This window comes from Cololabis saira, chromosome 11 (assembly GCF_033807715.1).
Source record: "Cololabis saira isolate AMF1-May2022 chromosome 11, fColSai1.1, whole genome shotgun sequence".
NCBI classification, from domain to species: domain Eukaryota; kingdom Metazoa; phylum Chordata; class Actinopteri; order Beloniformes; family Belonidae; genus Cololabis; species Cololabis saira.
The window spans coordinates 30,166,134-30,180,051 of NC_084597.1; the positions used below are offsets into that span (position 1 = coordinate 30,166,134).

At 40.1% G+C, this 13,918-nt stretch overlaps 2 protein-coding genes across 2 annotated transcripts; both read right to left on the reverse strand.

The window, feature by feature from the left end:
• Positions 1-762: 762 nt before the first annotated feature.
• arpc3 (actin related protein 2/3 complex, subunit 3) lies at positions 763-4,400 on the reverse strand. Its single transcript, XM_061733435.1, has 7 exons — positions 4,299-4,400; positions 3,845-3,944; positions 3,478-3,554; positions 2,930-2,998; positions 2,652-2,778; positions 1,268-1,362; positions 763-1,063 (listed from the first exon to the last, which is right to left on the reverse strand). Exons 1-7 carry the CDS (start codon positions 4,302-4,304, stop codon positions 1,001-1,003), a joined length of 537 nt encoding a protein of 178 aa, XP_061589419.1. The 5' UTR covers positions 4,305-4,400; the 3' UTR covers positions 763-1,000.
• Positions 4,401-4,488: 88 nt separating this feature from the next.
• gpn3 (GPN-loop GTPase 3) lies at positions 4,489-12,172 on the reverse strand. The gene is made up of 8 exons (XM_061733436.1): positions 12,009-12,172; positions 11,756-11,864; positions 8,656-8,823; positions 8,411-8,535; positions 8,212-8,327; positions 6,023-6,119; positions 5,805-5,933; positions 4,489-5,711 (listed from the first exon to the last, which is right to left on the reverse strand). Exons 1-8 carry the CDS (start codon positions 12,054-12,056, stop codon positions 5,646-5,648), a joined length of 858 nt encoding a protein of 285 aa, XP_061589420.1. The 5' UTR covers positions 12,057-12,172; the 3' UTR covers positions 4,489-5,645.
• Between the last annotated feature and the right edge of the window lie 1,746 nt (positions 12,173-13,918).

Below are 13,918 nucleotides of genomic sequence, written 5' to 3' on the forward strand. Positions count from 1 at the left end.
CCTTGCAGAAAGAATGGATGGAAGATCCCACAGGAATCTTTAAGTTGAAAGTGAAATGCTGTGCGGAACAGTCTAGAAATGGATTTGGAGTTATCTCAGTGCAGTCATCACCAACGTTAGCAAAAACTGTCTTACTTTTTTTTGTCTTGTAGTTCTAACAGTTATATCGTTCAATGGAAGCAACATTCATGCAGCCAGAACTACACAGTTCCTTGACGCGATTACTCCCAAGCACTGATCCGAGTAATTAGGGTTAAGTCAAAGAACAAGGAATTATCCAGTCAAATACATTTATATTGTGTTCATGTTGTTTGTTTCGATAAAACTATTTCCTTTAATGTTATATTTTCTTATGTACTTCATTTATTTAGACACAGGCTGTTCAGATCTTTTTTTTTTCCTTTTTAGCCTGTCACACTGAGCCACATCTACACTTATCACCTACTATACAATTTGAGTATTTGTTGTCAGTAAAAAAAAATGTAAATCTATTAACACCTTCCCTGTAAATGTTCATTCCTTACTTGTAATTCAGCCTTAATGTGCCGGGGAGAGAAAAACAAACTGATTTAAACAGGAATACATCTGAGTACAAACCAAAGAAATGTTTGTATTGTTATAATCGCATACGGTATATTTAGAAACTGGGAATGTAAGTGTGATGTAAGAGATCAGCACTTTGAATAAAATCTATGCAGCTGTGTCGACTTTTCCAGTAAATGCTGTTATAAAAAAAAAGCATAAAGTTTTGACACATTTTTTTTTTAAATGTATGATGTAACTTTATTCAAATATGTTCGATAATAACATTGCATTACTTTCCAATCTTAACAATTTTTTATTGAATTAAGCACCAGCTCAATTAATCAACATCCAGACAAATGAAGAAATATTCTTGAAGAGTATAAAATCTTAACAGAAAAGCAGACCCGTCTTTCCCATCCCCAACTCCATCCACCCTCCTTGCAAGTACAGAACTGACACCGGGGGTCCCTTTGGTTCACTGTCCAGGAGCAGACAAACTTTTGTTCATGAACTGCTTCTTGACAAAGCACACCCACCACTGAAAAAGAGACAAACCTCTGTTAAGACAAGCCTCCCGAATTGTGGGACTACTTCTGGCAATATTTTTGATTGGCAGCTGATGTGATTAAAGAAAATGTGATAGAAAGGTTGAAAGAAACTAACATCTCCATATAATATGCAGGTGCTTGGTAAAATGAATCAGTGCCTTTAAATACTGTTATTTTTGGACAATCTGACTCACCTTGCTGGGTTTATCTGTTTGGGGGTCAAACACACGTTCACAGAGCCTCAAGCCTGTCTCCTGGCGGATCTGCTGCAGGTACGCCCTCATGGTCTCTAAAAACAGTTCATGTATCACATAGGCAACACACATCAGAAAATGCTGCTACTATGACATAACAGAAGACTATTCATTTACGGTTGCTTTTGCATTGCTTAAACTATATTCAAGTAGAATTATTTAGTATAAAAGCAGGATTTGACATCCAGGCTCAGTTTTAGCACTTTAATAAACAACACCACTGAAGTTACAGTGGGTTAAAAGACACCACACAGGCAACAAAATATTAGACAGACGAACATTCTACAGCCCTGGAAACCTAGAGCCCAAACGTACACAATACTAGACTTATTATAACTTCTGGGAATCCTTCCATATTAAAGTAGTTGGTTCCAGTTCGGAGAAGAAGCAAATTAAATTGATTTCTGGGAAGATGGTCAGACCTGGTAGTGACATCTGAGGATGATCTGGTCAGAAGTGGACCACTAAATAAAAGTGTGGACAAACATCCAAGGTGATCTGAGACATGTGTGAGCCATTAAAAAATGTTTTAAACAAAAGCACCGTCAAAAGTCCCAAAATGTATGATTCACACAGTCCTCATTTGTGTGTGTGTGTGTGTGTGTAATTTCTGAAGTAACTGTGGGTGCAGCACCAGAAGTCTGATCTGTTCTGCTGCTTCTGTGAGTTGCCTTTTAAAAGGCTTTTCCCAAATGTTTAGCAAGCTGTGCAGATCTCTGCTCCACAGAACTGTTGTCATGTAATTTAGCGGAAATAGCAGTGAAGCCCCAGAGAAAGTAGGAAACATACTCCACGACTTACAAAGGACACAAAACCCATTGATCAATACAGACAGTAAAGCTGGCGTTTAACGTGCACATGTTGTTTCCAAGGCTTTTCTCCAGAGTGGTACAAAATGAAAACTTCAGAGAACTGGAAAAACTACAACTAGTGTGTTGTAAGACATCATTAATTAATTTCATTGTAGTTCTCTTAAGGTTTATATTGCATGGTCTTACAGAAATGCTTGTAAAAATACATGTTAATGTCTATGTAATATAGTTCAGATCACTGAATGTATAGAGAAACAGCAGCAGACATGCTGGTGCTCTCATTGTTGCTCAGCTAAAAAGTGTGATATAAGCTCATTCTTGTAAAAGCAGCTAACTGAGAAGGAAAATCCAGAACACGACAATACCGAGTCTGAGGAGCCTCTATGTTTGACTGCGTTCAGTGGGAGTGTGATGAGATGTCAAAAAGCAGCCTTGTTTTATTGGTTTCAATTTACATTCTTGATTTCTTTTAAACCTCTTGAAGTAGAAAGATAAAGTGTTAGTGATCTCACCTTCCTCCTGCTTGTTTGTAGGCTTAAGATACATAGCATTAAGAGGGAAGCCAGGTTCTCCAGGGATAGGAAAATTTGTGATGCCCAGAGTGTACATCTCCTTCTCTCCCTGGCTCCTGGAGCTGCACTGCAGAGAGCAACACATAAGCCCATACAACATGTTAAATCTATTTATTAACCACCACATTTCAAATAAATAAATGAAAAGGTATTAAAAAGAAACAATTTCCTTCTGATTGCACATGAAAAAGAAAATCTGTGGTTTAAGTTAAATGTACCTTCTGCAACCTCTTCAGACATTCAGAAATGTAGAGTGTGACGTAGATCAGTGTCCTGTCTGCCTCATTCTGGAAGAAAATAAGACAAATAGTCTATGGTTAAAAACACCTGGAAAATGCAGGACAAAAAAGGTTTTGCCTGCACTGATGTGACAATCTACTAGAGCACCAGGTTTGAAAAGAAAATGTGGCACAGTTTAAAGCCAGCACAACTATGAGAGGTCTGCATTCCTGACAAGAAGGGAAGATGCAAGCCAGGGCATGTGGAGGAACAATGTGAGAAAAAAAAAGATGGAGAGAAAGAGGAAAGGCACAGGAACAAGCAAAGTAGTAAGGTATATACACCTTTTTCCCTACTTTTCCGTATATCTTATATTTCCTGGACTTGTCTTGATATTTAGGATACAATCATTTCCAGATTGTTTTTCCTTTAAGAAAGTCTTCCATTGTTTTTTAGCCTCAAAATTGCACTTGCCAGTCAAGCAGATACTGAAATGTTTGTGAACACAAATGTTGAACTTCCTCTATAAATGTATTGAATAACTTACCTTGATTTCATAGTTCTTAAAGAAGACATTGGCCTTGAAGTAGTAAATAGCCTCGTCAATTATATCGGAATCAATGCCTGTATAAAATAAAGGAACAAAGTCAGTTCATCGTCATGTTTGTCAGTACAGATCGTCATTTCCTGTTTTCCTCTTTTACATGCACTTTTTTTGGTACTGCTAAGTCCTACTTCTAAAAATGTGAAATCAGACATGCAGGGAAACAGTTCAAACATCCCAAAGCTGTATTGAAAAGCAGGCAATAGTTTTTTATGTATCCTTTCAACTCTGCAACGCACTAAATCACATTTTCGGTTCATCAAAACTTCAACAAATGTCCATATAAGGAAGCATAAACATAAAGCCTCACCGTCTCCCCTGGCAGGGCCCTTGAACTGTGTTTTGAGGGGCAGCAGGGCCATGTTCCCCACCAGCCTGGTCTCAGGGATCATCAGGTTTGAGTGATACGCCTGAAAACAACACATGCAGGTTTCTGTCAGTGTTTATCAACTATATTTCTGTCAAGTAGCAGCGTTGGCATCCGTACTACAGACGGCCCCGGCAACACGGCCACGTTTTAAAATGTGTGTGATACTGTATTAGAACGTATATGGGTTCAAGTCACGGGAAATTCATATCAGCTACAAACATGTTGTATTTTTGGGCGGATGCTAATATGGCTAGCCAGTCATGCTAGTGAAACGCCATCACAGCTCACGTACACTTGACGGCCCTTTTCTCATCTATTGAAGCTTCTTGTGAATGTACTTTGCTCAAACCTACACAATAATTGTTCATGCTTGTTAAAATTGCTATCAACTCACCGGCATGTTGAATGAGAGCGATCAGTCCAGCAGTAGAAATGTAGTTTCCTGCACCACCCTTCAGCTGAACAGGAAGTGGCCACGTGTCATGTGACACATCCGCCACTAGAGGGCGCCGGTTCTTTTTTTCATTTCTCATCACACAAACAGACAAGTTCTGCTTTTTGTGTATTACTTTATTAAAAAAATAAAACATTTTCTTATTCCGATTTTTTCACCCCCATTTTATCACCCAGTTCTCCTATCTAATTCAGTCCTGGGCATGGCTCTCCCTCTAACAACACCAGGAGGGCCATGCACTGAGCTCAAGTCAACTAACTTGAGGAGTGAGCAGGCCGCTTCTTTTCACTTGACATGGTGGGGCTTCTCTGGTGTGGAAGGATCACGTTATTCCGGCCAGATCCCACCCCAACGGGCGCCCCGGTTGGCTAGAGGGGGCATGTATAGCCCAGGACTGTTGCATGTTTGTGTGAGGGCAGTAGGGCTGTGCGATTAATCGATTTTAAATCTAAATCGTATTTATTATTCAAAATCGATGTTAAAAAAGGAAAATCGGAAAATCGATTTTCCTTTTTTGCAGCTGGCTGCATTACAGACATAGCTCGTCTAGTCATCTTTGTTTGGTCAAGAAAATTGTAAATGTTGTCACTTTACTAAACTCAAGGAGGATTTACAGTATCTTTCAATTGCACTTCATTCCCAATAGGGAAATTTGTTTGCTATTTTTCTTTAAAAATAAAGATAAAATATTTTAAACAATCTATTCCATTGTCCATTGTCTTTTGTAGTTTTACCAAAAAAATCGAAATCGAAAATCGGGTTTTCAGAGAAAAAAAAAAAAAAATCGGGATTTTATTTTCGTCCAAAATCGCCCAGCCCTAGAGGGTAGCTCACATTAGCTACCAAGAGAACACGGGGAGAACATGCAAACTCCACACAGAAAGGCCCTTTCCCCAACCCCACCCAGGGTGTGGTGCTGAAGTCATGGGGGAACTTAACACGCCCTCAGCACCCACAGTGTCCCCGGCGAGAATTGAACACAGGACCTTCTGGGTTCAATTCTCTTCAATTTTCGCACTACCAGCTGCGCCACAGTACCCCCTGTAACATTAATAAAAACATTTAGTAATAGGTATTTAAACTTTCTACATTGTTCTAAAATGATGGAAAAGGAAAAAAAAAAAAGGATTTTATTTTGCGTAAATTATGCAATAAGTTTTAAATATGAAAATACACATCTATATTTGTTTTTCAGGAAATGCAGTCAGGTGCAACTCTGCATGGACTTCTGCATGGCTTCTGGCATGAGCTTGAACTTCTCTCAGCCTCCCCAGGTTCACATTAATTTCAGCTGCTGACTGGATCTTGGAATATTTCATCATAATTAAGGTTAGCTGGCTCTTCGTCAACATCCTGTAGAAAAGGGAATCATAGAAAATATCTATATTCATTTTTTTTTTTTTTTAAACTAAAAAGATGCATTTTTGTCTCTGTGGGTTTCTTCACCTTAGGTTCCTTGAACTCCAGGTCTTCTCCATACTGTATGGAGAAGTCGATGTGCTGCAGTACTATGTTAATACCTTCCTCGTCTGTACGGTCAAAAGGCAGGAATCTTACCATACTGTAGTCATCTATCTAGAAAGACAAAGAGAGAGAAAGTTATATTAGAAATTTCAACAATTGTATCCAGGATTAAATCAAGCACAACCAAAGAGTTGACTTACAAGCTCACAGATAGCTTTGGTCAGCTTCTTGAATTTTGTGCTTCTGATGCTATCAGAGTTATCTTCCATCATCGAGTACAAGTCTGGGTCCAAGTACCTAGTAAAAATAGAGCCAAACATTAAAAAAAAAAACAACAAAAAAATACTTTCTTGCAAATGGAAAAAAATCTGTCTTGCCTCTTTAAATAAGTTTTTGAGGAACACCGTAACTCAGGTTTCGACCTTTAACACCTTCAGTCATTGTACAGTTAGATAAGACAATCATGTGTGAACGTTTCATATCCGAAGAAAGATTTTTTTTAAAACTGTGATCCACAGCTAATTCCATGTTTGAAAAAATAAACTGACAGTTAAAATAGCCAAGCAAAGTGGGATCAACATAACACCGGTCTGAAACAGAGGGCAGCCCACTCATCGATGTTGCCTCCTGATGTTGCTATGATGGCAACAGGCATTGGCTCTCCCTCTCAAACTAGAAATTCTCAGCCTCTTGTTGTGTTAAGTAAGCTGGCATCACCTCCAGGCTGCTCAAATCCTGCTCCAGGCAACTGTGCAGGATTGTGGAGAACATCTTCAACCTGAGCCTGAGGTTGCAAAAGGTACCACAGCTGTGGAAGACGTCCTGTGTGGTACCTGAAGTCCTCTCCACCCAGCGACTTCAACGGCTACTGACCAGTGGCCCTGACATCACACCTGGCAAAGACCCTGGAGAGGCTGGTCCTCCACCACCTGCGCCCCATGGTGAGCTCCTCCGCCAACCCGCTGCAGTTCGCCTACTAGCCGAGCATCGGGGTTGAGGACGCCGCCATCTTCCTCATGCAGAGGTCCCTGTCCCACCTGGAGCGGTCTGGGAGCACTGTGAGGATCATGTTCTATGATTTCTCCAGGGCCTTCAACACCATCCAGCCACAACTTCTGAGGGAAAAACTGGACCATGCTGGAGTCTGCCAGGCCCTGACATCATGGGTCCTGGACTTCCTCACAAACAGACCACAGTTTGTGAGGACAGGAGGCCGTGTGTCTGACACGGTGGTCTGCAGCACAGGAGCTCCACAGGGGACCGTCCTGGCCCCCCTCCTCTTCACCGTATACACGGCCGACGTCAGCCACCACACCACAAACTGCCATCTACAGAAGTTCTCGGGTGACTCCGACATCGTCAAGTCTCATCAACAACGGAGACGAGAGGGAGTACTGAGAACTGAACCACAGATTTGTTGACTGGTGCCAGCGGAACCGCCTCCAGATTAATGCTGGGAAAATGAAGGAGCTGGTAGCAGACTTCCACCGGCGCAAAGTCCCCCCCTCTCCAGTGAACATCCAGGGAACGGACATAGAGATAGTGGACTCTTACAATTAGGGGTGTTCACCTGAACAAAAAACTGGACTGGACCATAAACACTCAGGCACTTTACAAGAAAGGCCAAAGCAGACTCCACCTGCTGCGCAGACTGAGGTCCTTTGGAGTGAGGGACAGCCTCCTGAGGACCTTCTATGACTCTGTGGTGGCGTCGGCCATCTTTTATGGTGTGGTCTGCTGGAGCAGCAGCATCACAGCAGCAGAGAGGAAGAGACTGGACAAGGTGGTGAGGAAAGCCGGCTCTGTCCTGGGCTGCAGTCTGGACCGGGTAGAGGTGGTGGGGGAGAGGAGGATGGTGGCTAAGCTGTCATCCATCATGGACAATGTCTCCCACCCCCTTCATGAGACTGTCAGAGCCCTGGAGAGCTCCATCAGCGACCGGCTTCGTCACCTGCGATGCGTCAGAGAGCCATTGCAGGTCCTTGTTCCCCGCTGCTATCAGACTCTACAATCAGGCCTGCTCACAGTTGTAACCGGACAACGGATAATAATAACAAGATGTGCAAATTCTTTCTATTTTTCATACATATTCTACCTGTTTTCGCACTGTATTTTATCTCATAATGCACTATTTTCTTCTTCTGTATATACTGTTTATATTTTTCTATTATATATTTTTACTTTTATATCCTTTTTATATCCTTTTCTCTGCATATGTGTGTTGTGTGTACAGCTGCTGCTCAACCTGAAGGACTATCTAATCTAATCTAATCTAGTAAATACATACGGTGGTTGCAAAATGTGACTTAATTGTTGCAGTCTAAAGCCCTGCATGGGAACACATATTGTACTTCAGTGATGTATTTTTTTTAAACCAACAACAACTCACTTTTCAATTTCTTTCTTGGCTTTGGGACTAAGCAGGTCCATTTTTGTCATGATGTTTACTTGAGGAATTTCCAACGACACCATGGCACTGAGAGCAGCTATGACTCCTGAAATAAACTACAGTTAGAGAGGAGATTAGAAATATGAGCACTGCAATCTAAAAATGTCTTTAAAGAACTCCACACTGGAGAGACCGTTACCTTGAAAGACTCCACCATGAACTGCGTGTCGACCAAAAAGACCCCGCAAACCCGAAACTCCCACTGCTGAAGCTGCTCCACCAACTGCCTCATCACAGGAAGGTGTGTGTAAAGTTCAATCTGACCTGTAAAACAGCCACGAATCATAAATTACGGATCGAAAAGATCCAACTGTTAAAACTAAAAACATGTAGACATTTGCACTGTTAATGAAAACTAGTTTGAATACCAAGCAGGACATTTACCTGGACAGTCAAACAATATGTAATCATCTTCAGAGTGACCCAGGCTCTCCTCCAGCCAGTCAAAATTGTTGGCCAAGTACTCCATACAGAACACCAGACCTCCATTAGGGCCAAATCTGAGCGAGTCATCCTCCATGACATCATCCACCGAGATGAGCTCACGGATGTCTGTCAACACAAAAACACAATGAGACTGGACTCGGACTGGATATTGAATAAACCAGACCTACCTTAGGAGAAGAAGCACATAAGGGCAGTGGTGTAAAGTAACGAAGTACAAGTACTTCGTTATTGTACTTAAGTAAGATTTTTGAGAATTTGTACTTTTATTGATACTTTCATTTTTCTGTACTTTTACTTTTACTTCGTTACATTTTCAAGGAAAAAAAAAAATCGTACTTTTAATCCGCTACATTTAAAATTGGACACGTCGTTACTCGCTACAAATTAAAGCCAGCGGGGGCTGATTTATGGTTCCGCGTTACACCGGCGCAGAGCTACGGCGTAGGGTACGCGGCGACGCACACCCTACACCTTAGCCTACGGCCGTAGCCTACGGCGTAGGTGTGCGTCGATTTAACGCAGAACCATAAGGCGGACGGGAAGGAAGGGGGGCGAGTGAATTGCCCGTGATTGCCCGGCGGCGGCTCCGTGACGAGACACCTTTAATACCGTTAATATTATAGATCCATGCGAGACACCTGGGGCAGACGGGGAGACTCGGCCTCCCCGAGAAGGAGCCGCAGCCCCCGGGAGAGTTGCGCCGCAGAGGCGGGCCGGAAAGGCCGGAGGAACCGCCGTCGCGTCGAGGACCGATGAGGACTGAAGCCTGAATTATCGGTCCGCGTTAAATCGACGCAGAGCCTAAGCCGTAAGGTACGGCGTAGGGTACGCGGCGAAGCGCACCGTACGGTGCGTGTCGCCGCGTACCGTAGGCTCTGCGTTGGTGTAACGCAGAACCATAAATCAGCCTTGAGCGGCAGCCGACGCTCAAACCGACGAAATTAAAATGGGTTAATGGAAACAAACGCTAAAGGGGTCAGAATAATATCACCATTATTTAGAGTTGTAAGCAAATTCTTGGATTCTTCATTTCTTTGCAATCCTTTTGCAAATAATTTTGTACTTTGAATTTTGTACTTTGTACTTTTTACTTTTGTACTCAAGTACATTTTACACGATGTACTCTTGGTATTTTATTATATTTAATTTGAGGTACTTTTATACTTTTACTTAAGTAATTTTCTTAATGGGTACTTTTTACTTTTACTTAAGTAATTTTCAAGCAGAAAATTTGTACTTTTACTTAAGTACAATATTTTTGTACTTTTTCCACCTCTGCATAAGGGATTACATGATTTATGCCTAAACTAAACTATGGTCACCAACCGTCCCTTGAAAAAATGGAATCGTCCCGTATTCATAAACTAAAGTATGCGTCCTGTATTGAGCTGAAAAGGGACGCACTTTGTCCCGTATTACTTTCAAAAAAATAGTCATAAAATGCCAATGGAAAATGGCATTGAGCTGTTGAGTTCATAAGTTATTTTTTTCTGTTTTATTACAACTGTAGCCTACAGTCATGGCCTTTGAGGCACAAATATGTTTACAAGTTTTCTACAGACTTTCTGTTTGCACCTTTGTTATTGCACTATTACAGAATGGATGTTCTGCTTGCTTTCTATTGTTTTATATTAATTTATACAATTTTAAGTTAAGCAGGACAGGTTTCTGTTTAAGATAAATACTTATTTTATTCAGTTCATTTTGTTATTTTGTATTAAAGTGAATTGCTGGACAGTAATTTGTTTTCCATGTGTTCATGGCATTCAAAAATATGCATCTAATTCAATTCAGGTTCGAGTCAAATAGTTAAAAAAATCGTTTCACTCACAAAAAAAGGGGCTAAAAAAAATTCACCACGCCAGGAAGGGTGAAGGCAATCGGGTCGGCCGGCCCTGCCGATGAGGTGTCCCTTATTTATTTTTCAGGGAGTTGGCAACTCTACACTAAACTAATTTAAGTAAACACGCCTTTTGCTCTAAAATGGACCCCAAATAGTGTCTAACTCTAATATAACTGTGTAATTACACTTAATTATATATTATGGGCCTTCCAGTTGTGAATGCATTCAGACTGTACCAACCTGTCTGTCTCTTCAAAAGAGAGCAATACGATACATTCATAAGGCTGGATATGGAGATCACACTAACTCACTATTCTTACAGTCTAAAGTACTAAAACTTATGGATTTAGTGGCATTTCAATCTGCACAAGTAATGTTTAAAGCAAAAAATCATTCGCTACCGGATAACATTCAGAAATTATTCATTGGGAGGGAAGGGGGTTATAATTTAAGGGGTAAGGGGTGAACCTAAACTTCAAATCTTTATTTGTGCGTACAACAAAAATATGTTTTTGTGTATCAGTTTGTGAAATTAAACTGTGGAATGGTTTGAATTTGGAGTTAAAAGAATGTACAAACATAAAACAATTTAAGAAGAAATATAAAGAAATAGTTTATTTGAGGTATAAAAGTGAAGACTGTGTTTAAAGATCAGCAGCTGTGTGTTCTGCTATTTTGTCATGTTGTCTTTGTATGTTTATATACTTAGATATACGTTTTATATTTATATCAGAGTTATATTATATTTATATCATAGTTATATTATATCATAGTTATATTATATTTATATTTATGATAGAGCTTACATCATGTATTAAACAGGGTATTTTTGTAAAAATGATATGACTTGATGAAATGACAAAGTTATCTTTCTTCTGACAGTCGTGTCTTTACCTATTCCAGCGTTCAATACTTTCCACACAAAAAAAAACTCATCTAAAAAAAAAATCATATATATTTATACAAATTAGTGTATAGTATAAAAATAAATACAGACATATAATTTATGTTTAGTTGTGGAAAGGGGGTGGGATTAAATACTTCCCCCCACTCCTTTTCCAACAGGTAACTGAAATATGTGTTTTAAGTTGATTTTTTTTCTTTATGTGGTGGAATGCCCACCTGTATTAGTTTTCTTATCTTTTTTCTTGTTTTTTATACATGTTCGAAATAAACAAAAACGAAGGAACGAACCTGCCATGACCGGGTAGTCAAAGTGCTCCGCAGCTGGGTCCAGATTAACCACATGGACTGAGCGGTTCGACGCCTGCAAATGCTGGACCATGGTCGAGCAGTACGTACTCTGAAATTACAGCAACAAACACTGTAAACAAACGACGGACGCAACTGGGAGTGACTTGATCCACGATGACAAACCTCATGCTACAGCACACCACGTTATTTAGCCCATGTTTCACCACGTACCGAGAAGTCACTGCCAACTCACCTTACCGCTGCCCGCCGGGCCCATGACCAGCTGCGCATAACTGGGCATTTTGCCTCAGTTACAAGTTATCTTAAATAGTTAAAAACCCTTTCTTAGGAAAGTTAGCTTGAAATCTCTTGTTATGGTTGTATACTGCGCCGTGGCGACTCTTCTTCCAAGCGAGGGCTATGTTGCAGGAGGCTCATTGTACTGCCACCTGCTGACAGAATGAGACAACCACAGAACTGTTAATACATGGCTGGACATTAAGGAAAAGTATGCTATGGGGTGCAGAGGTGGAAAAAGTACTGAAAAATTGTAATTGAGTAAAAGTATCTTTACTTTGCTTAAATTCTACGCAAAGTAAAAGTAAAAGTACTCATCTAAAATTTTACTCGAGTAAAAGTACAACAGTACTTCATTTAAAATGTAATTTGAGTAAAAGTTACTTTCAGTTATTTAATGCAAAAAAAGGATGAGTCACGAATCAAATCCAGCACAAGTTGTTTTAATTAACTTTGAGGCATATTAAAGTACACATCCACACTGAGCTCAGTAACATGATCCTTTTAGTAGTATTCAAGTATTCAAACACAAAATAAAGTGCCCAATGCCTGCAGGATCCTGCTATTCACAATAAACCAAAATAAAATGCCCACAAGATTTTCACCATAAATTTTGTACTCAGTAACGTGAGGGGGTTCAAATGTAGCGAAGTAAAATACTTGGGTCAAAATGTACTCGAGTAAAAGTAAAAATTACATATTTCAAAAACTACTTAGAAAATTACAAATTACTCATAAAAAGTACTCAATTACAGTAACGTGAGTAAATGTAATTTGTTAATTTCCACCCCTGGGGTGGAAACATTTGATACGTTTTCAAATTAGGTTATACTATATTTTACAGTGGGCCACTTTTGTAGATGTTTATGTTAAAATGTATTTTTTAAGGGGAGTTTAATGTGCAATTTTAACAGTCTAATGAAATATAATATAAAGATGTGAAAGTTTAATTGTAACCTTTAGTTCCTCTTTCCTTTACCAGACGTTTGAGTATTTTGTCTCTATGACCAATTTTTAAATATGAACTGCTGTTTAATTAGAATTAAAGCTTTTGTAATATAATGGATTTTACAGATTACAAAAATGACAGCGTTATTTATTCTAGTAACGGATTTACACATATTCAAACCCTTGGCAATTTTCCAGAGTCTTGTGTTCCTTCAACTTAATATTACTGCTGTTTGGGATTTGCTACATCTGCTTCCTTTTAGTTTTCTTCTGTGTGTTGACCTCAACAGTGTCCTGCTGGTTGGTCATCACCAGTTTATCAGTCTGGTTTTGGAAATCCTGTAGGAATTTTGCTCAGCTACTCTCTAGCATCTACCATTGGAGGTATTTCCTATCTTGACTTAGGGGCTTTGAATGCATACTTGGCTCAGATGTTCCTAAACACTATTCCAGCAAATCTGTTCTGACGTTCCATGTCTGCAGTACCTGACTGCATCTTACACCATGCTATTATGTAATGGATCTATACGCAGTCTGCACTAGTCTTTTTTCACTAGCCTTTTCTATCAATGGTAAGATTTTGCCCTATCAGCCACTCTTTCAATCCACCAGTGGTACATACCATGCAGGAGCTTTCCCTGCCACCTCGGGTTTTCCATGTCTCTTATTCTTGCTACCTGGGATAATTACATAATCTAAGCCATTATCTGGATTTTTTTATCAATCGTTGTTGTTTCATCCTAGATAATTGCTTTGGCATTTAGTCACCCTCAGTCTACCTCCATGGGTGTATATACAGTCTAAGGCTGCGTCCCAATACTCCCCCTCGCCCTCGTTTTCTTCACTACCCCTAACTTTTGCGCGTTCCCGTGAAGGTAGTGGTGTCCCAATTCCTCTTTTCACCAAGGGGGAGGGGGC

What these genes read in the sequence shown, in the direction of transcription:
- arpc3 (XM_061733435.1), bottom strand. An exon ending in GTCTGAAGAGGTTGCAGAAG is followed by an intron (nt 2,779 to 2,929) that starts GTACATTTAACT and finishes TGCTCTCTGCAG; the next exon opens with TGCAGCTCCAGGAGCCAGGG. An exon ending in TACAAACAAGCAGGAGGAAG is followed by an intron (nt 1,363 to 2,651) that starts GTGAGATCACTA and finishes AACTGTTTTTAG; the next exon opens with AGACCATGAGGGCGTACCTG.
- gpn3 (XM_061733436.1), bottom strand. Translation starts at nt 12,056, where the DNA reads ATGCCCAGTTATGCGCAGCTGGTCATGGGCCCGGCGGGCAGCGGTAAG. An exon ending in GCCAAGAAAGAAATTGAAAA is followed by an intron (nt 6,120 to 8,211) that starts GTGAGTTGTTGT and finishes TATTTTTACTAG; the next exon opens with GTACTTGGACCCAGACTTGT. An exon ending in CCAAAGCTATCTGTGAGCTT is followed by an intron (nt 5,934 to 6,022) that starts GTAAGTCAACTC and finishes TTGTCTTTCTAG; the next exon opens with ATAGATGACTACAGTATGGT.